The following is a 26,472-nucleotide window of genomic DNA, read 5'->3' on the forward strand; positions in this document are numbered from 1 at the left end:
AACCAGTACTATTACCGTCAATTGTAGGCTTAAACTAAACTGTGTTCTTTCAAAAATTTTTAGAACAGTATGCCTATCATCCTCATTCAAAATAGTCTGTCTCTTATTTTGTTGTCCAACTATGTGAGAAATAGTTTAGTTTCAGAATTTTGAGATGCCTGCAAAACTATACTTTGTAAGTTAGTGCTACCAGTGTTTTATATACGTAATTTACGTAGCAAATCAATGCTTTGTGGTTCACAGCTCAGCCAAAGTATACATCACCCCTGAATTTCATTGTATATCGATGCAAATAAATGTGTATTTTTGAGAATTTTCGGAAGTTACCATTGTCCTGTGCATAATCTGTGAGCAGTCGGGGTTTGTGATGTAGTTCCTGTAGCAGATTTTCTGCCAGACATTTTGTGTTACATCTGGTTTTCCCTTAACCCTTTGCTGGCCAAAACTCTATTGGATCTTTTTTTTGCAAACTTTTATACATAAATATGTTACATTGAGTGATAAATTGAATAAAAAGTTGTTTTGAAAAGTTTCAGTTTATTAGAACAAAAACTACAGAAGTCCTCATTTTTGGGACATTGGCCAAATGCGCTATCCAAATTCACAATCTTATTCTCCATGCATAATATTGTAAGAAGCAACACAAACATTAAATAAAGAATATTGTAATGTTATGGAATGTATATTGTACTGGTTGTTACCTATCTCGTTTCTTGATAACTGAATGATGTGGAATCTTACGCGGTATATTGTGGTAGGACCACATTCGCACCACGTGTTTGTAATTGATAATAATATGAGTAGTTCCAGCACAATTTCAGCAAGGCTTATTTATTAGTAGCTGCTGAAAGATTACACACTGCAGATCTCGTTTGTCTAGGGGTTTTGTCTGCAAAACATTACTCTAACAAGCCTGGCCTGGGTTCTCTTCTTGTTTGAAATAAACACTACTGGGTTCGAATTACTTTCGGCTAAAAATAATATTTATTCGTACTCTTTGTTTAGTAACTACAATATTTTCACTTCGAACATTGATACCCTAAAAATGCATTATACTGTACTGGTCACTTAAACACGTCCATCTCCCTCCAATACCGACAAAGAATTGGCGTGCAAGCCAACATGTGCCCGGAAGTTGCAGACATTCCTGCATTCCAGATTCTTTGGTCTTCTGACCTTAATACACTCCAAAGACACATATAAATAAATACATATAAATATACCACATTTATCATCTCAAACAAATCCATTATTTATCATAAAAGAAAATATTCATAAATAAATAAATTAAACACATTGTATGGCAACATAATGAAGTTACCTTAACTCTCTACTGTGGGCATCGTACCTTTCGCATGAGATAAACTTTATCTCTGACAGTTAATTACATTACAATAGCCCACCAGGACTTGCAAGTGTACCTTGGTCCACTTGTCAGTCTGATACAGAAATTGCATCATTGTCTTGGCTTGTATACAACTTTTTATCACAACTGTAGTAAACTGTTTATTCTTTCATCAACCATTGACTTCTTCCTTTGTCTCACAACATAAATACATATGTCGATTTGTTGCCCAGAAATTTACTATAAAATAATACTAAAGTTAAAACATTTTCTCATATTAGAACAAACATAGTACTAACTCCTATATCATCAGTGAGTTTGCAAAAGTATTTCAATTCAACAACACTATTCTCTCATGAGCCTTGTGAATTATGTTATATCAAAATTAAGAGGCAAAATAAGCCAACAAAGTATCTTTATGGGGTTATAAACAGAGCTGAATAAAACCAGTTATGGTGAGCATGATGTAAAACAAAGGCACACTTGCATATACAAGAAAATATATTCTATTAACTATACAATTATTTTATATATATATATATATATATATATATATATATATATATATTAGCATTATGGTCTATTTAAGTGAATGAACAAATTTCAAAATTTATGAGATTTGCTATTCTCAAACTGTGAGGGTGGGTGACATGTCTTGTCTCCTAGCATCATCAATAAAATAAAATCCCTTATTTATCAAGTTTACATATTTTGCAATTCATTAAATACTGTAAAATTACTTTAAAAAACACATAGGAATCATGAAATCTAATCTTATAATATAATTACGTGACAATCAGTCTAGATACAACATCGTTTTGCATGAGATGTGTTACATGGCATAGTATGGTGACTGCATTTTTTTTCTTTCTTTCTTTACTTCCAGTAAAATTCTTTCCAGATAAAGGCATGTTTTTAGGCTCAGTTTGCTCTTTTCTCAATATACGGCTTCAAAGAAACAACATTCCTAAGACCAAACAGCTTTCTCGACTTGGGATATACTAATCGGTACGCATTTGGATGGGGTTCTCAATAATCTCAAATGGCCCAATGTAAATGTCAAAGAACTTCTTGAGTTCTGCTGTTAGTAACTTTGATCGTTCGTGGGATTTCACTAAGACATGGTCACCTACTCTGAATGTGGTAGCCTTTATTTTCCTATTATGTCTGCTTTTCCTAGCTTCACCTAGTTTCTTCATGGTTTTCTTTACAATCTCTTCACGTTCTTTCATTGATATTAAGCTACATTGTGGAAAGTCTATTAATTCAGAAATAAGATTTGCTGGTCTGAGGTGAAACATAATTTCATATGGTGAAAACCCAGTAGAGCTATGCTGCAAGCTGTTCATGATATCCTCGAAGTTGTTTACATGGTCGGACCAACTAGGATGTTTGTGACTACAATATGTCCTACAAAGTCTCCCTATTTCTCTCATGTACCTTTCTGCTGGGTTTGAAGATGGGTTGTACATGGATATCAAGATATGTTTTGTGTTAGTTTTTTTCCATGAATGCTTTCCAGTTTTTTGAAACAAATTGTGAACCATTATCAGATAGTATAGCTTTAGGTTTCCCTACACTCTTGAAGTAATCTCTCTCAATTTTTGCAATGATCTGTTTACTTGTAGCTTTTCGCACAGAATAAAGTTTAATTAGTTTGGAAAATACATCAACCATGACGAATATAAAACAATGGCCACCTTTGCTTTTAGGTAAAGGTCCATAAAAGTCTACAGCTACTAAATCTAATGGTTTATCTGGAATGATGTTCTGCATTTCTCCCTGACATGTTCTGTTGCTTACTTTTACTCTTTGACATTTGTCACATGTTGATATTTCGTTCCTCACCTTCTTTACCATGTTATAAAAGTAGATATTTTCTTGTAACTTTTTTTACACATTTCTGTATTCCACAGTGACCATAACTCTCATGGGTGTACTTCATTAATTTGTCTGCCTCACACTCTGGCCAACATAGCTTCCAATTGTCAGAGTCCACATCTGTTCTTCTAAAGAGTGTTCCCTTAAAGACCTTATAGTACTTGTCAAGTTTATCATACCCTCTTTTGCCTAAACAGTCCTTAACCAATTTCCAATTAGGATCGTTATTCTGTCCCCTCCTGATGTTATTGCAAAGTGTCTTTATGAGCTTTTCATCCTGGATTCCCTTCATGTATCTTATTTTAAATTCCTTTTCTTCCTCTTGATCAAACATTTCCTGATCTCCTCCTACTGGTAACCTGGATAAAGCATCAGCTACTACGTTTTCTGATCCCTTAATATACACAATTTCGTAATCAAACTGTTGCATGAACATTGCCCACCTGGTTAATCTACTGTGATATAGTCTACACTCCTGCAAGTAACTTAAAGCTTTGTGGTCTGAATAGACTTTTATCTTGTGTCCTAACAGGTATGTTTTAAATTATGTAAACGCCCAGTGTACTGCGAGTAATTCTTTTTCTGTGACAGTGTACGTTCTCTCATGTTTAAGTAACATTCTGCTGGCAAATGCAATTGTACAATGAAGATTTTTTTCATTCACAATTTTCTCCTGAAATAGTTCTGCTCCTAGTCCATAATCACTACTGTCAGTGTGAAGACAAAATGGCAAACTAAAATCTGGTCTGTGTAAAAGACTGTTCTTACAAAGTTCATTCTTAATTTTATCAAATGCTTTCTGGCACTCTTCAGACCAATTCCATGGAGTATTTTTTCTAAGTAAGTTGCTTAAACATGTTACATTAAGGCATTGTCCATTTACATATTTTCGATAGAATCCACAGAGTCCGTAGAAAGACTTTAATTGTTTCCGGTTTCTAGGAGATGGAAAGTTTACGATAGATTTTATTTTCTCCGGATCTGCACTTATCCCTTCCTTAGTAATGACATGACCTAAAAATTTGAGTTCTGACACACCAAATTTACATTTTTCCAGTTTTAATGTCATACCACCTCTTCTGAGTTTCTCACACACCTTCTTCAATAACTTCAAATGATCCTCCCAACTTTGATTTGAAACTAATATATCGTCTACATAAATTGTTAATTCTGACGCAACTTCTTGGCCAAGTACATAGTCTAGTGCCCTTATAAATTCGGCGACTGATGAGTTTAATCCGAAAGGCACTACACAATACTGGTAACATCTCCCATTGTATAAGAAAGCAGTGTACTTTCTAGAACTAATTGCAAGAGGTACTTGATGAAAACCTGAAGTTAGGTCAAGGCTTGACATAATTTGGATATTTTTAAATTTATATAACAACTCATCGATGTTCTCTGGGTGGTCAGTTTCTCTGTATAAACATTTGTTTAACTGTCTGGAATCTAGTACTAATCTGACTTGTCCATTAGGTTTATTTACAGTGACTAAGGGATTATTATAAGGGCTTATACTCCTCTCAATGATTTCACACACTTCCATCTTTTGCAATTCTTTCTCCACTGCTACCCTTTTCGAGATTGGAATACTGTATGGTTTTGTAAAGAAAGGTTCATGTGGCTTCAACTGTAAAGTACATTGGTATCAAATTACTTTACCTGGTATATTGCTAAATACATCACTATATTCTCACAAAAATAATTTCAAATCTTGTTTCTGGTTCTCAGTTAGTTCTCTAGCCTCGACTACTTTTTCATTTACTAACTTTTCAAACTCTATCTCATCTGTATCGAAATCTGTGACATGGCTTTCAATGTACTCACCTTCTTTTGTAAATTCAATACTGTTCACAGTCTTATTCATACAAAACACATTTGATTGAAGAAGTTTCGTAGTGATGACTTCACCACTTGGTAGAGTCATCATTAATTTCTGCCCTGCCCAATCAAATGCTGCACTTACTTTTGTTATCCAAGACATGCCTAGGATAAAATCCTCTGTGAGATCAGGAATGACGAGACACCCATGTGACCATGATACTCCTTCAATTTCAAAAGTAATAAAAGCCTGACTCCTTATTGATTTACTGTGCTTCCCGGTAGCACCTCTTATTTTAATTCCTACCACAGGTAACTCGACATAATCCTTATTAGTTTTCAGTTTTTTACTTAATGATTCTGATATCCCAGATACTTGACTTCCTGTGTCAACTAAACACTTTCCTTTCCATGATCCTATCTGCACATCAATAAACGGACTGCTTACATCAAAGTCAAATTTTTTGTTAATATTCTCATGTAATAAGTCATCTTCAATTTCACTGAATCCATATCCCTTTCCAGTATCCTTACCTGTATCATTACTACCAGAGTTATATGCTGTTATTACCCTAATTGCATTTTCTTTGGCCTGATTACTATTTCTGAATATTTCATTAAGCCAACTACATTCATTTGTGCTATTGTGTGTCTCTCCTTTATATTTCTGTCTTAACATTTGTGCAATGTGATACTTAATTCTATGCCACCAGTCTGGATACAAAGTTTCACATATATCAAGTGTTACCTTTCTGAAATTTTCATCATCCTTAATGGCACTACTGTTAACCCATAAGTTAAACAAAAATTGCTCACTATCTGACATTTCATCATCTACTCCCCTAATGCTGTTAAGATTACCTGCTGTCAATTCCTTCTCATTTTTCTTCCATGTATTAAGATCAAATAACTCATTGGCTGAAATTCTGGCATCCTTATCATTGAAATTGTCAACTGTGTTCATGTGTACCTCGCTAATTTCATTACTATCCTCTTTTATATTAGTAATCCCTAAAGCTTCCAACTCCTCACTTACACCAATAAAACATCTATCTTCACTACTATCCTCAATTTCCTCTTCTTCCCAATCAACATCACAAAAATTATCATCTTTATCCTCTGCACTCTTACCTTCAGTATGCAGATACACATTTAAATCATCCTTACTAGGTGCTCTTTTCATTCCTAGCCCACCAGACTCTTCCATAAGTTCTCTAATTCCTAATACACTTTGATCATTTGAACAACTATTTTCCAGCAAGGTGCTCCTCTCAGCCCACTCATAGAATGAATCTAAGTTTAAGTCTTCACAGTTTTCTAAGCAATCAGTGTCTTTAAATAACTTACCTTTTGTTTCTGGTTTATTTGTATGTCATATATTATTTGTAACAGATACTACATTAATGGGATAACACTCCTCTTTGAAATAATTACTCATTATGTCACAGGTATCTTTCTGTTTAGTTAGACAGTTTGGGTTGGCCCTTTCCATTTGTGTATAAGTAGCTCCTACCTTGCGGACCGCCAATGGAGCCTCATTCAGTTTTTTAACTCCTGTTCAGTTCTCCCCATACCATTATGACTATTCCACTCCTTTGGTTTATTTCCAAAGTGTCTGTTACCAGATTGGTTATGATTATTTCCATACTGACCTTTGTAATGGAAATTGTGTCCTTGTGATCCCTTGAAGTTGTACTGGTGATTTCTCTTATGAGAATCACTACTTCCAAAATTGTGTGTTTCCTTTTTATCATGTTGTGTGTTTCCCCAAATTGTATGCCCTGTCCTTTGAAAATGGTTTTGACTATGGTGTGGTGGTTTACCCGTTTTCTCAATAATTCTGTCTAGTTTGTCAACATATTTCAAAAACTGATCTATTGTGTCATCTGGACCATAAGCTAACTCCCACTGTAGTTCACATGGTAGCCTCCTTTTGAGTGCATCAATTTGAGTGAGTTCATCAAAAGGTTTGCTTAGGCGAGTGAGTTTCCTTAACTGATTTCTGCAAAATTGCTTCATGCTACGAAATTCATGTTTATAAACAGGTCCATTCAAGAATTCGCTTTTTATTCTTGCCTGTTCTGTCTCTGACCAGAATTTACTTAAGAACCTCTCCTCGAACTCTGCAAAAGACATTCCCTCAGTACAATAATGATTAGTCCATGACAATGCTTCACCTTCTAGAAATCTTTTCACAAATTTAATTTTCAAATTATCATTCATATTTGGAAAAAAGTTATCCTTGCAATGCTGCAGGAAATCTACCGGATGCATACTGCTCTCATCTGAAAAGTTTTGTACTGGAATATTGTACCACAAAGTGCCAATATTGTTCGGCAAACTATTGCTGACCATATTGCTACTAACACTTTCAAGTTTCTTAGTGATGTCATTAATACTACTTTCTAAACTCTTGACTTCATTTTTGTTTATCTGATTATTTACATCTATTTTTTCAGTAATAATTCCTATCTTTTGTTCAAATTTGCTTTCTACTTTAACAATTTTATCGTCTACAAGAGAAATACGCTCAGATACTGTTTCTTCTACATGTTTGATATCTGAATGCACAACTTTAAACGCATTATGGATTTTCTCTCTACCTGTACTTGCTTCAGTTTTCAGATTTTTTACTTTTGCATCTACATTTTTAACTTTTCTCCCGACATAATTGACCTTACCCGTGATCTTAACCATATTACGACTCAAACTGGAAATTTTTGCTTCTACTTTTTGAAAGTGATTGTCATTTTTCTTTTCATATTCTTTGAATTGTTTTTCAAATTTATCACTCATGAGCTTGAGAGTCTGGTCTAACTGAGCAGCGTTGTTTTGCTCCATTTGATCCAAACGAATCTCATTAGCATCGAGTCTGTCTTTAATATTTCCTAACCACTGTCCGTTTTGTCTGTTAGTGTCATCAATTGCCTTAAATTTTCCCTCCATATAATTCATTATTTTTGATAGCATGTCTTTAACTTCATTCTGTCTTTCCGTATGAGTTCTCCATTTGATCCAAACGAATCTCATTAGCGTCGAGTCTGTCTTTAATATTTCCTAACCACTGTCCGTTTTGTCTGTTAGTGTCATCAATTGCCTTAAATTTTCCCTCCATATAATTCATTATTTTTGATAGCATGTCTTTAACTTCATTCTGTCTTTCCGTATGAGTTTCAACTTTGTCTACAGGATTCGGACTATTACTGTTGCATTCACTTTCGTATGATAAATTCACATCTGTACTAGCGTTGGCGACACCGTCGTCAATACCTTCGTCTTTTACAATAGTGATCTTTTTACACAGGAATAAACAAAACACAACAAATTTATCTTTTCTAAAGGATACTAAACTATTTTACTCACAGTTTACTTATTTTCTTATAAGGTCTTCTTTGTTGATTGGTGTGTGATGGAATTCACAACACTGAAACACTACACTTGTATGAATATTGCTTTTTTGGTTGCACAACACTTTACACTTTTTTCTTCTTTCGTGACTTATTGCGCCGTTATTCTTGCTCCAGTAACTGCATCCTGTTGTCTTGAAGGTATCAGCATTCGACTTCCTTTGTCTTGAAGGTATCAGCATTTGACTTCCTTTAACATTTTCAGCCAGGATGTACGAATTCTGTCGTTTTCTTCGCAATCTCGGTGGTAGTTCATTTCGGTAACATTTTCAATAATCCCGGACGACGCCACCATATTGTACTGGTTGTTACCTATCTCGTTTCTTGATAACTGAATGATGTGGAATCTTACGCGGTATATTGTGGTAGGACCACTTTCGCACAACGTGTTTGTAATTGATAATAATACGAGTAGTTCCAGCACAATTTCAGCAAGGCTTATTTATTAGTAGCTGCCGAAAGATTACACACTGCAGATCTCGTTTGTCTAGGGGTTTTGTCTGCAAAACATTACTCTAACAAGCCTGGCCTGGGTTTTCTTCTTGTTTGAAATAAACATTACCGGGTTCGAATTACTTTCGGCTAAAAATAATATTTATTCGTACTCTTTGTTTAGTAACTACAATATTTTCACTTCGAACATTGATACCCTAAAAATGCATTATACTGTACTGGTCACTTAAACACGTCCATCTCCCTCCAATACCGACAAAGAAGTGGCGTGCAAGCCAACATGTGCCCGGAAGTTGCAGACATTCCTGCATTCCAGATTCTGTGGTCTTCTGACCTTAATACACTCCAAAGACACATATAAATAAATACCTATAAATATACCACATTTATCATCTCAAACAAATCCATTATTTATCATAAAAGAAAATATTCATAAATAAATAAATTAAACACATTGTATGGCAACATAATGAAGTTACCTTAACTCTCTACTGTGGGCATCGTACTTTTCGCATGAGATAAACTTTATCTCTGACAGTTAATTACATTACAATATTCAGTATGAAATGAAGCAAAACACTTGTCATGTCCACCAACATTGCACCTATCACAAATTTTTGTTGTTTTTTTCTTGCAGTAAGCACATTTCTTCTGTGTTTTACTTGGCACAAAGAAATGATTTCCTGGATCTAGTCGTACATCTGTGCTCATCCGTCCTCCCATCAATTTGCTTCCTTGTGCTCCTCTTTGTTTTGGTACTGATCCTTTTTCCTTTGATAGAAAAAACATCACTATTCTCTGTCGGACATCCAAAAGTAAGAGCTTCTCATTAGAGTTAGCAATTTGGTATGCACGCCATGTGTTTACTATGCAGATATATATCATCTGTGTGAATAATGGCCACCACCATTTCTTTGACCTTATCCTCGTCCTATAAAGTGATATCTGCTTGTCCAGTAGATATATGGCACCCATGTGGGCATTGTATTCTTCAATGATATGTGGCAGTGTAACAGATATTTCCTTTTTTTTGCCCGTGAATATATTTTAGTAGAACTCAAGGAATAATAGTACTGTTATTTGTCACTACACATACTGGTTTGTTGTCACTCCATTTCACAACCAGAACTTCATTCTCTTTGTCAAATATGTAGTCATAGAATCCTCGTTCCTTCCTTTTGCCATTCTTTTCGAGTCAATCAAAGGACATGCATTAGTTCGGATCTCTGTTATTGTTCCTGCAGCTTTCATTTTACTCTTTCCGAGTGTGATCAGTGTGTCAACACTGGTGAAAAAGTTGTCAAAGAAAAGCTTATAATTCGGATACTCTGATTCTGGAATCATGGTGGTTAGTTCATTTATTACCCTTGCACCTAAAGGCTCCTGTTTGTTGTCAGTCTTGCTACAGTATGGTGAAAAATTGTAAAGAAAGCCATTGGAACTTGTAAGACACCAAATTTTATATCCAAATTTGATAGGCTTTTCCCTCAGAAACATTTTAGCTGAATGTTTGCCATAATAATGTACCATTATTTCATCAGTTGAGAGTTCTGAATGAAATACGCCAAATTTACCAAATTCCTATTTCAGCATTTCAAATTATAACCTCAGTTTGTACATCTTGTCGTTTCTGTCTATTTTGGAGTTGTCATTGAGATGAATGAATCTCTTTATTTCCCAAAACCTATTTCTTGACACGGAGTTGAAGACTAAAGGAACACCGACGTCAGGAGCCTGTTCCCAGTACTTATTCTTGTGGGGAAGCTTATGATAACCACTCAGAAGTAGTACGCCAATAAATAATTTTAGTTCTTCTTTGGTTAGCAGAAAATTTATTCTGTTATGTTGGCAAGCATAAATTTCGCTTTGTTCAATAATAGTATCCATTAGTTTCTTAGAAAAAAAAATCCTCAAACACCTGGGGCACTGTGTTATTTGCTAGACATTCTGCATCATAATGTTTGTTGCTCTTCCCTGGTTCACTATTGTTTGTGTACGTTGGTTGACATTTATACCACTTACATATATATTTTTTTGTAGATAACATACCACTTTCTCCTCCACCTCCCAACGCTTTCCTTCTTTTGGCTTCTGGATGTACAACTGTAGCATTAACTTCATCTCAGCTGGTTGTGAGCTCTAAAGTACCGGCGTCATCTTGTACAACAGTACATTTTCGTCAGTGTCTTCTTCATCTGTTATTACATCTGCATTGGGTGGAATAATTGCCAATTCTGTATATCATCTTCATCGTCACTCTCTTGATGGTTCTCTAGTTCTGCTAGAATTTCTTCAAATGTAAGTTCACGTGGCATGTTTTTGTCCTGTTGGAATCGTAAAATTCGAATAGAATATGAAAAAAGCAGATATAAAGAACATAAAATGCAATTCTTCTCTGTATATTATGTGTATACAAGAATAGGGCACATCAACAATAAATGATATTTTTTTATATATACACACACACACACACACACACACACACACACACACACACGAAAGGATGTGCGTTTTAAGGGAGAGGGTAAGGAGTCATTCCAATCCCCGGAGCGGAAAGACTTACCTTAGGGGGAAAAAAGAACAGGTTTACACTTGCACACACACCCATATCCAACCACACATACACAGACACAAGCAGACATTTGTAAAGGCAAAGAGATTCGGCAGAGATGTCAGTCAAGGCAGAAGTACAGAGGCAAAAATGATGTTGAAAGACAGGTGAGGTACGAGTGGCGGCAACTTGAAATTAGCGGAGGTTGAGGCCTGGCGGATAACGAGAAGAGAGGATATACTGAAGGGCAAGTTCCCATCTCTGGAGTTCTGACAGGTTGGTGTTAGTGGGAAGTATCCAGATAACCCGGACGGTGTAACACTGTGCCAAGATGTGCTGGCCGTGCACCAAGGCAAGTTTAGCCACAGGGTGATCCTCATTACCAACAAACACTGTCTGCCTGTGTCCATTTCCCCCCTGCGGGTTCGGGGGTTAGAATAGGCCCGCAGTATTCCTGCCTGTCGTAAGAGGTGAGACTAATAGGAGTCTCAACTGTTTCGGCCTTTAATGTGATGGTCCCCATTAGGGTTTGACCTCCATTTTTCCAAATTCAACAGAAGTAAGAGCCTTTTGGGGAAGGACCCCTTACATGGTGCACCATCAGTCCTCTGTGCCCTAAGACCTTGGCACTCTTTATCGTCTGGGTGTCGTAACTGCACCCTCCATCCCTCATTTTGGGCATACACACCTGATGGATTGTGTAAGTTACGCCCTTAGTGCATCATCATCTGCACCCACGATCACTATGGACTACCCATGGCACCCAAAATCCAGCACGGTAGCCAGCCCGTTGTGGTGGGGTCGTCATGTACCCTCTAGGTTGTAGCCCCCTGACAACACAGGGATCGTACTGCCGATGCCTGAACTGCCGCCTCCCCACGTAAGCCTAGGAGTAGATGCCCGTCTCTCCGGGGCATCAGGACTCCCGGCAACGGCCATCCTGCTAGGTGGCCTTTGCTGTGGCTGGGTGCCACCCGTGGGGAGAGCCCCTGGTCGGAGTGGGTGGCATCGGGGCGGATACCCCGCAATGAAATGGGTACAATCTCAATCCGGTGGTCGCACGACCACCAACGTCTCTAAGCGCAATAAAGTAGACTTTAACGCTGTGGCATATAACCCCAAATCGTCCCCTTCCCTAGCCACGCCCTGGGAGGGACGCAGGGCTGCGGACAGACAGGAGCCATATTCACCGCGATATCTTGTGTGCAGCAGAACTGATGGGGATTCATTTTTGGGGACTAAGCCTCTGTTCTTTGTGACCCATCTTGAATATAAGTTCGGGAAAGTGGCCCCTCTTTCCAAAATGCGGAGCGGGGCCATTTTGATACAAGCACCTTCCTCTGCACAGTCAAGGGCATTGCTCGCCTGTGAGAAGCTTGGTGACATACCTGTTAACATCACTCCCCATAAGTCACTAAATTTGGTCCAGGGGATTATCTTTCATAAAGATCTTCTGCTACCATCTGATGACGAGCTACGGGAGAACCTGGCACGACGAGGTGCACACTTCGTTCGTCGTGTCTTTAGGGGACCCAAGGATAATAGGATCGCTTCCGGTGCTTTCATCCTGGCCTTTGAGGGCAACTGCTTGCCTGAGAAGGTCAAGGTCATGATCTACCGGTGCGATTTCAAGCCCTATGTCCCGCCCCCTATGCGATGCTTCCAGTGCTGGAAATTCGGGCACGTGTCCTCCAGATGCACTGCCAGCCCCACATGTCGCGATTGTGGACGACCTTCGCATCCAAATGCTCCGTGTGCTCCACCTCCCACCTGCGTTAACTGTGGGGAGCATCATTCTCCCTGCTCGCCAGATTGTGCAGTCTACCAACGAGAGCGGAAGATACAAGTAATTAAGACCCTGGACCGTTTAACTTACCAAGAGGCGAGGAAGAAATTAGAATGGCTCAACCCCACACCTATGTTGAGGAGTTATGCTGCTGTAACACTGCAGCCACCAGTTCCTGCAAAGACTCCTTTGACAGTTGGCCCACCGAACAGTCATGTTTCGCCTGCCCCACCACTGGTGGGGGCCACTCTCTCTTCCACTGCTCCCAAAACACACAGTTCGGGAGCAGTGCGCCCCAAGCAACCGAGGACGTCGGTCCCCACCTCTCAGCCGGAGCGGCGACAGCCCTCTCCGGCTTCTCAGCCGGGGAAGCGACAGCTCTCTCCGGCTGCTCAGCCGGAGACGCAACAGCCTCCTCTGGCCTCACTTGTTCGGAAGGGATCCCTTGGGGGAGTCCCTTCCAAGGACTTCCCCAGTGTCTCACAAGACACTAGCCAGTGGCTGAAGAAGCCACCAGCTGCTGGTCGAAGGGCTTCACGCTCTTCCTCTGTTCCTGATAATGCGTCAGGAAAGCCCTCCCAGCATGCCAACCCTCCTCCGAAAGACAAGAGAGAGAAGAGGAAGCTCTCCAAGAAGGATAAGGACCCAGTGGTTCCCGCACCAACACTTCCTGTCAGCTCAGCCTCTGAGGATGAGGTCGAGCTCTTTGCGTCCCCTGATGACCTGGATCTCGCCGTCTCCTCAGAAACGATGGCCGTAGCGACGTCCGTCACTCAGTCGGTGGCAGCATGTGACCCTGCCCAGTAATTTGCCTTTTCAGTGCCTGAATGCCTCTACAGGACACGCTTTGTACAATCCTCCAGTGGAATTGTGGCGGTTATTTTAGCCATCTACCTGAGCTGCGTCAGCTTGTAAGCTTGACACCTGCTTTATGCATTGCTCTCCAGGAAACCTGGTTCCCGGCAATGCGGACCCCTGTCCTCCGTGGATACAGGGGTTATTACTGCAACTGAAGCACTTACAATAGTGTGTCAGGTGGAGCCTGCGTGTATGTCCTTACCTCTGTATATAGTGCTCCTGTGCCCCTTCAAACATCTTTGGAAGCTGTGGCTGTCCGCGTAAGGACTACCCAGGACATAAACGTCTGCAGTGTCTATCTCCCTCCAGGTGGTACAGTCTCCCTGACCGAATTGGCTGCACTTGTCGCCCAACTTGCCACGCCTTTTCTTCTCCTTGGGGATTTTAACGCCCACAATCCCCTGTGGGGTGGATCGAAGATTACTGGCCAAGGCAGAGATGGCGAGAATCTCATCTCCCAACTTGATCTCTGCCTCTTAAACACTGGCGCTGCCACGCATTTCAGTGTGGCGCATGGCACGTTCTCGGCCATAGATCTGTTGTTGTGCAGCCCAGGGCTTTTACCATCGGTCCACTGGAGAGTCCATGATGACTTGTGTGGTAGTGACCATTTTCCCATCTTCCTTTCACTACCCCAGCGTCGATCCCATGAACGCCTGCCTAGGTGGGCATTTAGCAAGGCAAACTGGGAAACATTCTCCTCTGCTGCCACTGTTGCATCTCTCCCCCACAGTACCATCGATGTGGCGGTTGAGACACTGACTGCAGCGATTGTTTCCGCTGCAGAACGTACCATTCCTCGTTCGTTAGGGTGCCCCCGGCAAAAGGCAGTGCCTTGGTGGTCTCCGGAGTTCGCTGAATCCATTAAAGAACGTCGGCGGGCTCTTCAGCGACATAAGTGGCACCCGTCTTTGGAGAACCTCATTTTCTTCAAATGTCTCCGTGCTCAGGCACGGCGGCTCATCAAGAGGCGGAAACAGGAGCGCTGGGAGAGGTTCGTTTCCACCATTGGTTCCCGTACTTCACCCTCCCAGGTGTGGATGAAGATTCGGCGCATCTTTGGAGTGCAGCACTCTACAGGTGTCCCAGGGCTTACCATCAACGGGGCGGTATCCACCGATGCTGATGCAATCGCCGAGCATTTCGCACAGCAGTATGTTCGGGCCTCTGCGTCGGGGAATTACCCGCCTGCGATTCGCGCGCTTAAACGCCAGGAGGAAGGCAAATGGCTTTCTTTTGCTTCTCGCCACCCTGAGACGTATAACGCCCCATTTAGTTTGTGGGAGCTCCAAAGCGCCCTGGCACAGTGCCCCGATACGGCCTCTGGGCCAGATGGCATCAACAATCAGATGCTCAAACACCTGTCCCCGGTCTGTCAGCGATGTGTTCTTGCCATCTTCAACCGCATATGGGGCGATGGTGTCTTTCCGTCGCAGTGGCGAGAAAGTACCATCATTCCGGTGCTGAAGCCTGGTAAGGACCCGCTTACTGTGGATAGCTATCGACCCATCAGCTTGACAAATACTCTGTGCAAGCTACTGGAACGTATGGTGAGTCGACGGCTGTGTTGGCTGCTCGAGTCTCGGGGTCTTCTGGCTCAGTGCCAGAGCGGCTTCCGTCAGGGCCGTTCCACCGCCTATACTTTGGTCTTTCTTGAGTCTGCAATCCGCACTGCTTTTTCCAGGCGCCAACACCTTGTCTCCCTCTTTTTCGACCTCTCCAGAGCATATGACACGACGTGGTGGCACCATATACTCGCCACGTTGCACGGATGGGGTCCCCGGGGCTCTCTCCCCATTTTTATTCAGAATTTTTTATCTGTTCGGACATTCCGCGTTTTAATTGGCACATCCCATAGTTCACTTCATATCCAGGAGAATGGCGTTCCACAGGGCTCAGTATTGAGTGTGCCCCTTTTCCTTGTGGCCATAAATGGCCTTGCAGCAGCAGTTGGGTCGTCTGTCTCACCCACGTTATATGCTGATGATTTCTGCATCTTGTTCAGCTCCTCCACCATTAGTGTTGCAGAACGTGGGTTGCAGGGAGCCATACGCAAGGCGCAGGCATGGGCCCTATCTCATGGGTTTCAATTTTCTCCTGCAAAGACTTTTTTTTATGCATTTTTGTCAGTGCCGAACTGTCCATCCCCACCCTGAGCTCTATCTTCAGGATGCCATTCTCAGGGTTGTTGACACTTACCGTTTTCTGGGATTGCTGTTCGATGCCCGGCTTACTTGGCTTCGACATATTCATCAGCTCACGCGTCAGTGCTGGCAGCATCTGAATGCCCTTCGCTGCCTCAGCAACACAACTTGGGGTGCCAATCGTAATACGCTGCTGCAGCTCTACAAAGCCCTTGTGCTGTCCCGGCTTGATTATGGGAGTGTGGCGTATGGCTCAGCGTCGCCCTCAGCATTGCAACTGCTGCACCCCGTTCACCACTGTGGGGTTCGACAGGTGACAGGAGCATTCCGCACCAGCCCTGTGGACAGCATACTTGTGGAGGCAGGTGTACCTCCACTGCGATTGAGGCACCAACATTTACTGGCCGCTTATGCTGCCCATGTTTATAGCTTGCCTGGGCATCCAAACTATCGTCTCCTGTTCCCACAATCGGTCGTCCATCTTCCTGAACGTCGGCCCCGGTCAGGTTGTACGATCGCGGTCCGCGTCAAAGAGCTTCTCTCTGGGCTTAGGGTTTTTACAGTTCCACCTCCTTTCCGGGCCACTTTGCGGACACCCCCATTGTGTGTTCCTCACCCTTGCCTTCGGCTCGACTTGGCACAGGGCCCGAAGGACTCCGTCCCTCCAGAGGCCTTCCGCTGCCGTTTTTATTCCATCTTGGCCACGTATCAGGGCTCTGGCATTGTATACACTGACGGTTCAATGGTTGCTGGTCGTGTCGGATATGCGCTTACTCTAGGGGACCATTCTGAACAACGTTCCTTGCTGGATGGCTGCAGCGTTTACACAGCTGAGCTGGTCGCCATCTTTTGTGCCCTAGAGTATATCCGCTTCTGCTCAGGTGAGTCCTTTGTTATCTGTAGCAATTCCCTGAGCAGTTTACGAGCTCTCGACCAGTATTTCCCTCGTTCTCGTCTGGTGATGGCTGTCCATGAGTCCCTGCTTACTCTTGCACGTAACGGCCGCTCTGTGGTCTTTGTGTGGACCCCAGGCCATGTTGGGATCCCCAGCAATGAGAATGTTGACCGCCTGGTGAAAGAGGCCATCAGTAAACCACCTCTGGAGATTGGCCTCCCGGCGACTGATTCGCGGGCACTATTACGCCGCAAAGTTTTCGAATTCTGGGACACTGAATGGCGCAACCTGCCCGTGCCAAACAAACTCCGTCATATCAAGGAGATGACGACTGTTTGGCGGTCATCCCTGCGAGCCACCCGCAGGGACTCAGTCGTCGTTTGTCGGCTCCACATTGGCTACACCCGACTGACGCACAGTTATTTACTGTGTCGTGAGGATCCTCTTATTATGCGTTCAGTTAACTAAGTAGAAATTAGTAATATCTTATCTCAGTGAGGAACTTGAAACTTTCAGGACAGGTCAGGAGCATGTAGAGGTGCTCTTCCTCTACTTGAAAAGAACTGTTGACCACACACTGAGTAGATAGGTTCCTAGTAGAACAGTTCATAATGGGATGGAACCTCCGTGGTATACAGTCACTGTAAAGAAAACGTCTAAAGGAAGAGAGATTACTGCATAATAGGTGTAAAACAAAGTGTAGGATTATAGATTGAGAGACGCTGGATGAAACATGTTTGGCTGTCAAGAGAGCAATGCATGAAGCCTTCAATGGCTACTGTAGCAGAATATTGTCAAATTACATTTCACAAAATCCAAATAAATTCTGGTCGTATGTAAGGGCTGTTAGTGGCACAAAAGTTAGTGTCCAGTCCCTAGCAAGTGAGACAGGAACTGAAATTGAGGGTAGCAAAGTAAAAGCTGAAATTCTGAACTCGATTTTCAAATGTTCCTTTGCAAATAAAAACCCAGGAGAACTGCCCCAATTCAATCCTCGTACACTGAAAAAATGAACGAAATAGGTATTAGTGTCAGTTGTGTTGAGAAACAGTTGAAATCATTAAACAAAGCTCCAGACCCCGATGGAATCACAGTCAGATTCTATATTGAATTTGTGGCTGAGTTATCCTCTCTTCTCACTGTAATCTATCCAGAAAACCTTACCTAGTTTTTGGAAAAAGTTACAGATCACACCCGTCTACAAGAAGGGTTGTAGGAGTGACAAAACTACCATCCAGTAGCCATGACATCAATTTGTTGTAGATTCTTAGAAAATATTTTGAGCTCAAACATAATGAGGTATCTCGAACGGAACTACCTTCTCAATATCAACCAGCATGGTTTTCAAAAACATAGATGATATGAAATCCAACTCTCACTTTTCTCACATAACTTGCTGAAAGCATTGGATCAAGGCAACAGGTAGATAGTGTTTTTTGATTTCCTAACAGTATTTGACTCTGTTCCACACCTACACTGACTGTGAAAAGTATGATCATATGGGGTATCAAGTGAAATTCATAACTGGACTGAGGACTTTTTGATAGGAAGGACACAGCATGTTACCTTGGATGGAGAGTCATCATCAGATGTAGAAGTAACTTCAGGTGTGCCCCAGGGAAGTGTGTAAACTATCCCAAGAAAGTGTATTAGCAAAGTTTCAAGAACTGTCTTTAAATGATTACTCTAGGGATATACCACAACCCCCCCCCCCCCTCACCCCCCCCCCCCCCCCCCCCCCCACATATTGCTCTCACAGGGGTCGTGAAGATAAGATTAGGATGATTACTGCTCACACAGAGGCATTCAGACAAATTCAGACAATCATTCTTCCACGCTCCATACATGAATGAAACAGCAAGAAACCCTGATAACTGGTACAATGGGACTTACCCTGTACCATGCACCTCCTGGTGGATTGCAGATTACAAACGTAGATGTGAACTGACAGTCTCTTACATGTGCATGAGGGAAACATCTAATCACCTTCATTTTACCAAGACAAAAATTATGATTTACTAAAGTTTCAAACCTTGACAGGAAATAATGGATTAGGCTGTCCATAAATTATAAACTAACATTATTGTGATGATGGAAAGTGAAACAAATACTAACAAAGAGATAGAGGGGCTGGCCAGTACAGCCAATAGATACACAAAACATAACAGAAAATTTACGTATCCTAGCTTTTGGAACTTTGTTCCTTCATCAGGGAGGAGAGAGGGGAAAGAAGGGGAAGAAGAGAAAGTGGATTCAGTTACTCACAACCCAGGTTATGAAGCAACAGGGTAGAGGTAAACAGGAAGGGTAGCAAAGATGGAGGCATGGGTGTATACTCTACAGTATGTCAACATGTTGCCTTGACCTGTTTGATCACCAGGTCTGGCTCCAAATCAGTGCACACGGGACATCATCGAACAACTCCAGTGTCTCCCAAAAACAGCATTAACCATCCCTGTTTCGATGACAATGTGAAACAGGCATGGAACTTCATCCCACAAACTCATATCCAGCACAATGCATGCATGTTTGCATGCTTACATTTTGGCAGTTACACTGGATTTCAATGTATTAGTGTATCACATTTGCAATGGTGTATCTCGCACTTATATTATCCTGTGATCTTGCAACATTAATCACTTAAATAAGTTACTTAGACATATATGTTCCTGAAATTTCATTACTCTACGTTAATTACTTTTTGGTGTTGCAAATTTTTTTTTTTGCAGTGTACATGATGACTGCAATAATACATTATAATGTTTCTCCAGTGGTTTCAACATTAACTTTTTAACAGAAAAGATTTTGCTTACAGTTCATTTTTTAGTTAACATTTCTAAACTTTTTAACAATCCATATTAAAGCTAGCAATAGTAACTATATTAATAATTGCTGCTGTAAACAGTTACACATATGGACATCAGTTTTGAATAATGGGTTTTGAGTGTAAATAATGTTTTATGTAAGTGTTTGTATTGATACTTAAAATTAAATGTCATGTAATGAATGTCCAGATACTCATATAAAAAGTTTTGTTGGATCAAGTTATTTACGAACGCGATGTACTGTGTTCTTCCATTAGAGAATGAGACTGTATTGTTTATCGGTTTCATTACAAAATGCTAATAAGCTTTTAGTTAGAAAACCTTCTATAACTAGAATTATTAATATGAGAAAAATAGGAACAGTGAAAGAACGGAAGATCAGTTGCAGAAACAAGAGTAGCTCTGAGTTGAAAGAGTGGTTGCTTTTCCCACACATGTAATTAACTGGCATTATCGCCACTATTAACTTACCATGGTTTCACATCTCATCTGTTCATTGTTCCCCATGTCCTGCCCTTCTGTTCCCCCTTCCTATTAGATCATATATGCCTCTGTTACTGTAATCGGTATGTAAACAATAATTATCACATGACCTTTTTTTGTTACAGGTTGTAATATTTGACATTGCAGCTTTTGAAAATGGAGCAGGATGTTGTGCCCTCTTTCCTATTGGAGTGTTTCTCTGTGATCAGAATTGGAGGCAGACAATTCACTTGAACGTCTCGACGCGCAGGTCACCGAAGTGGCGTCAAATCGAAAGACCTGCACCAGGCGAACGGTCTACCCGACGGGAGGCCCTAGCCACACGACACTTCCATTTTTACTTGAACGTCCATTGCTGTTGTTGATGTCTTTGAATCATGTTGGTTCTTTGTGATTAATAAAAAAATTATACAATCCAATGGTTTCTTCGCCTTGTCTTTAAAAATTCCAGACCTATTGTGCAAACACATATTTTGAGAGTTATGCATCTGAGCCTTTTTGTGGAAAGTGCGTTTCACACATACTTTCAAGATAAATTGAATAATGACCCCCATTTTGTGTGTTGGGGAAGATAATTTGATACAGCTAAATGCATATACGGGTACACACATTTGATCGCGCCTGAGACAAAGTGAGAGTGATTCAAAGGAAGAATTCACTACTTTTTACCTACTTTCTGAATAACTCGTACTTTCGTCAGAAATGTCACACTGCAAAGTTGATTAGGTAAAGGGACAAAAATGAGAGTAAAATATAATTTGAATATCAGAAAAAATAACCACTTAGTTTCCAGAATGAGATTTTCACTCACCACTTAGTGTTTGTGTAATACTTTACGGCAAGCGTAAAATTAATTTTTAAACATTGGGAAATCTGGGATGGAATAACAATAATATGAAATAGGATAGCTTTCTGCTCCCCACCTAGAGAAGACACTGAGTGGCAGACTGGCACATTCAAGGAAGATTTTTAGATATTAGAAAGTATGGGACAGCCCTCATCAAGCAGGTGTGGTGGTGTGAGGCTGGGGTGGGAGCAGGTAAAGGCCTAGATATGTGAGACAGAGAGACTAGCAAAGGTTTAGGTAACGGGGTTTACAGGAGTGAAGAATATGCCGCAGCTAAAGTTTCTAGGTTTCGTTCCTGTGGCCCCACACCTCAATGCCCTCCCCTGCTCCCATTCCAATCTCACACACTGTTACTGTCCCCCTAGTACACTTCTCTCTGTTTGTCCACCTCCACACTCCCAACCAGCAGAGACTCCCTATGCTGAGGTGGGCTCTGTCCATTCGATTACACTCGTAAGATAAAAATAAACATTATGCAGCATGAAAGAATTATCTGTGTGGGATGGAAATATGTAGATGTGATGTACGTGCACACACAAAAAAAAAAAAAAAAAAAAAATTACAATGTCAGAAAAATTGATTGATTAATTCAAGATAAAGAGCTTCACAAATTGAGCAAGTTGGTTCACCTCTGACTCTTGAGCAAGCTTGGCATTGATAGATTTGTTGGATGTCCTACTGAGTGACATCAAGCCAAATTCTATCCAAGTGGCGCATTGTATTGTCTAAATCATGAGCTGGTTGGGTGGCCCTGCCCATAATGCCCCAGACATACTCAGTTGGGGAGAGATCCCGTGACCTTGCTGGCAAAGATAAGGTGTGGCAAGTATGAAGACGAATTGTGTGTGGGCAGGCATTATCTTGCTGAAATGTAAGCAAATGATGGCTTGTCATGAAAAGAAACAAAATGGGGTTTATAATATCGTCAACAGATGTCTGTGTTGTAATGGTGACACAGATGACAACCAAAGGGGTCCTGTTATGAAAAGAAATGGCACAGTAGACCATCAGTCCTCGTTTGGCTGTATGGCAGCCAGCAGCCAGGTTGGCATCGCACTGCTATCTGGTGTGCCCCCAGGCACGTCCCTGGTCTGGAATTGCATTGACTGGAATATAATTGGCTTCAGTGATGAATCCCACTATGAACTGAGCCCCAATGATCAGCACAGATGTGTCTGAAGACGCCCCAGACGGTGGGATGCCACCGTGAATGTCACATCCCATACGGTCCAACTACCAGGACTGATGATCTGGGGTGCGATTTCTTTTCCTAACAGATCCCTTTTGGTCAACAGACGACTATGCTGTAGGGGTGGCATGGATGCCCCCCCTACAGCATAGTCGTCTGTTGACAATACTGTACATCCTATTTTGTTTCCCTTCTTGGCAAGCCATACATTGCTTACATTTCAGCAAGATAATGCCTGTCCGCACACAGCTTGTCCTCCTGCTTGCCAAACCCTAGCTTGGCCAGCAAAGTTGCTGGATCTCTCCCCAATTGAGAATGTAAGGAGCATTATGGGCAGGGCCATTAGACCACCTCGGGATTTTGACTATCTACCGTGACATTTGAATAGAATTTGGCATGATGTCCCTCTGTTGGACATCCAACAACTCTATCAGCCAGAGCCAAGCTTGTATAAGGGCCAGAGGTGGACCATCTCATCCAATTTGTGATGCTCTTTCTCTTGAATAAATCATCCAGTTTTTTCTGAAACTGTAATTATTTTTCTGTCTTCACATGTATGTCACATTTACTGATTTCAGCCCTATTTGGTACTTGGATAATTCCTTCAGTACCTAAGTGTTTTTTTTGAGTATATAGTATCTGACAGTTTTTTTTTTTCAGTATGCTTGTCTGCTGCCCATTGCCTGTTCTAACTGGTGAGTAGCAATCTGTCCTATTTCATATTGTTGGAATTAACTTTTGACACTCAATATTTATGATGCAAGCAAACTGTTATTGCCACTTGACATGATGGTGAATGGTACTCTGTTAGCCATTGGCACAAATGGATTGACATGATAAAACAAGGGTCCACAGCTTTTACAAACTTTTTGGATGTGATAAATACAGCTTACTGCTGTCAATACTTTTGTTAATTACAATATTGATCGTTTGTTATTTTCAAGCATACATGTCAGGTGCCACGACACCTTTGAATTACTGCAAATGGACAAAGATGACCAGACTCATTTCTCTTCAGTAGAAACAACTATTGACAAGAGAAGAAACTTGATGTCATTCAAATCTACTTTTTCATTGGTAGAGATCTTTCACTCATGGGATTAGCAGCAGAGATTAAAAAGAAGCAGCAGCAAACAGATCCAAGGCATCCATTGTTTGGAACTCATGTTCTTCCATCACAACTCCTTATAATAGTATCAGCTCTGGAGAACTAAGTCCCGATTCATTTTCTTGTAACAAAATAGACTGCCATTACCTTGCAGTTAAAAATGGGAAGCTTTACATGAATGTCCTACATGCAGTTTTTTTATACTTGTGCTCTTTGAGTTCCTGTCCTAGAATACATTAAAATATTAAAAAATGTGTAAATTAATCTTTGAAACAATCCAAACCTTTCAATGGAAACCAGGAAAGACTTAGAAACATTATCATTAAAAAAAATCAAGGAAAGGTAATGTAAGGAACAATCAGGGAAAGTCCGCTGTACCCTTCCTGTTGTGTACTGTGTTATTGTTATTCTTAATTTTTTAAAATTTGATAATGGCCATTAAAGACCACGCAGAATAGCAATTGCACATTACTAGAAGCTGCCTTTGCATTCTTCCTCCAACAGCCCGTTGTATTTGCTCAGCGTAGAAGCCTTTAAAGTTGTAACTCTGGTCGGTCTGAGACGCCGCCTAGATTTAATCCAGCCTGTCAAAGATCCCTTTGTCATTCCCCTGAACTATGTCAGAAACTTTAGGGTTCTTTCCAAGAGTATTAAAAATCTGTTTTGTCAACCTGACCTTCAAACTTTCATCTTCCTGACTCGACAGGTGCAGGCAGTATTTCTCGATTTCTGAACAGCTTTTGACTTAGTGCCAGATTGATGCTTATTATCAAAATTGCTACCGTGAGGGGTATCGAGTGAAATTTGTCACTGTAATTGAGGATATTTTGGTAGGAATGACTTACATGTTATCTTGGCTGGGGAGTCATCATCTGATGTAGAAGTAACCTCAGATGTGTCATAGAGAGGTATGTTGTGACCATTGCTGTTCATGTTCATGTACATTAATGACTTTGCAGACAATATTAATAGTAAAGCACTCTCTTCACAGATAGTGCATTTATCTAGAATAAAGTGCAGTCTGAAAGAAATTGTACAAACATTCGTCAGATCTTGATAATTTCAAACTTTCTTTTAAATGTTCAGACATGTAAAATCGTGCATTTTGCAAAGTGAAGAAAACGCAGTGTGGTATGACTACAGTATCAGGGTGTCTTGCTTGGATTAAGTCTATTTGTACAATTACCTGGGTGAAGCACTTTGTAGGGATATGAAATGAACAGTCATATGGGCCTACTCAGGGGTAAGGCAGGCGAAAGAGTGAGATTTTTTTTTGTAGAATACCATAGAAATGCAGTCATTCTACAAATCGTTTGTATGATCCATCCTAGAATATTGCTCAAATGTGTGGGACCTGTATCAAAATGGATTAATGGGGAATTGAACGCATGCAGAGAAGTGCAGATCAAATGGTCACAGGTTTGTTTGACCCAAGGGAGAGTGTCACAGAGATGGTGAAATAACTGAATTGGCAGACGCTTCAGGATAAGATGTACACTATCCTAAGAAAGTATGCTTACCAAAAGACGACTCTAGGAATATGCTACAACCTTGTAACTATTGCTCCCATAGGAACCATGAGGACAATATTAGATTAATTACAGCATGCAGAGAAAGATTTAAATGGTCTTGAAACATGAACAAGCTTTAATATCTGGTACAGTGAGATGTACCCTCTGTCATACTCTTCATAGTGGTTTGCAGAGTGTGGATGAACATGTGGATAGCATCATCAAGAACGCAATCAATGTGTATCTGAAACTTGAGCTTCTCCTAGTGTGTAGTGTCACAAACGTTTTGACATTATTATACATACGTCTGCCACTGGGGCAATCACAGGTAATTTGGCAGTAATATGCAGTGCTAGATTTGTTAAAAGAAAAAAAATAGACTTCTTAACATGTATTTATGGTAAGTAGCACTCTATCATTTCCTATATTTCTAAGTTCCTACCGAGAGTTTCCGTAGTTTGATTTAGACTTCTGAAAAAGTTATAACACTTTTCTGAGCTTTTTAAAAGTGTGAATACAACATTTGCATCTTACCGCTTCAACTAGAGCAAAAGTTCTATTGTACCACATCTCAAAATCTTTGGGTCCAATTTTTTTCGTCATCAGCGGTATACTGTCACAAATCAAGCCTTGGTTATGTGTATTGTTAGATTTTGTTTATTATTATTTATGTGGGGTGCATGAACAATGCAGCTGACGGGGATTCACCTGCTGCAAGTCATAGACTGACCGCTGCTGTGTTCACTGCCTGGGTCAAAGGTGCTGAAAGGATGTGCTCATTGATGCTATGGAGACACTGTTCTGTGTTTTATTTTAACGACAATTATTGTCAGTTTTTTCTTGTTTTGTTTATAAGAAAGGAATGAGGACATCATTAGATCTTTTGAAGAGTACACAACATAAATCACAAAATGTTATTTCTGTATTAGCAAAAAATTGGACTACATTGTATGATAGAGATGAAAAAGAAACCGTGATTAAATTCTTTCTGTGTTAGATTCCTGAACCTGCCGATCTTTGAGAGAGAGAGAGAGAGAGAGAGAGAGAGAGAGAGAGAGAGAGAGAGAGAGAGGGGGGGGGGGATGGGATTTAATTGTATCTCCCCATGCAGCCGTAGCATTTTGGCATGTCGTACATTGGTCAGATCATCAGTAGCTTGGAGGACTCGTATGTAGGACAAAAATCAGCAGCTGTAAAAGGCAGATTTTTTTTCCAACTACAACCAATTCCTCCATTTTACAACAGCATAAATGAATGCAGCTCTTTTTCCCCAAATTTGCTGCTTCAGAGTATTAGTGTCATAATGAAGTCTTTTAAGAATTAGGGGCACAGACAGATTAATAAATACAAACAAAAGCAGGAATATTC

The 26,472-nt window shown here is 40.8% G+C and overlaps 2 protein-coding genes across 5 annotated transcripts in view; both read left to right on the forward strand.

Annotated features, from left to right (window-relative positions):
* Nucleotides 1-20,868, forward strand: part of LOC126484159 (sex-regulated protein janus-A-like) — a 48,032-nt gene extending 27,164 nt beyond the window's left edge. For all 4 annotated transcript variants that reach the window (XR_007587818.1, XR_007587819.1, XR_007587817.1 and 1 more), the window contains one exon: nt 20,575-20,868. Coding sequence is in view for 1 of the 4 variants with exons in the window: in XM_050107557.1 (XP_049963514.1) it covers nt 20,575-20,814 (240 nt within the window). In the remaining 3 variants the exon portion in view is untranslated. The remainder of the gene's footprint in view (nt 1-20,574) is intronic.
* A 566-nt stretch (nt 20,869-21,434) lies between these two features.
* The window catches only part of LOC126484190 (molybdenum cofactor biosynthesis protein 1-like), a 110,764-nt gene continuing 105,726 nt past the window's right edge, over nt 21,435-26,472 (forward strand). The window contains exon 1 of the mRNA XM_050107602.1: nt 21,435-21,488. Coding sequence (XP_049963559.1) covers nt 21,435-21,488 — 54 coding nt within the window. The remainder of the gene's footprint in view (nt 21,489-26,472) is intronic.

Source organism: Schistocerca serialis, chromosome 6 (assembly GCF_023864345.2).
Source record: "Schistocerca serialis cubense isolate TAMUIC-IGC-003099 chromosome 6, iqSchSeri2.2, whole genome shotgun sequence".
Lineage (NCBI taxonomy): Eukaryota > Metazoa > Arthropoda > Insecta > Orthoptera > Acrididae > Schistocerca > Schistocerca serialis.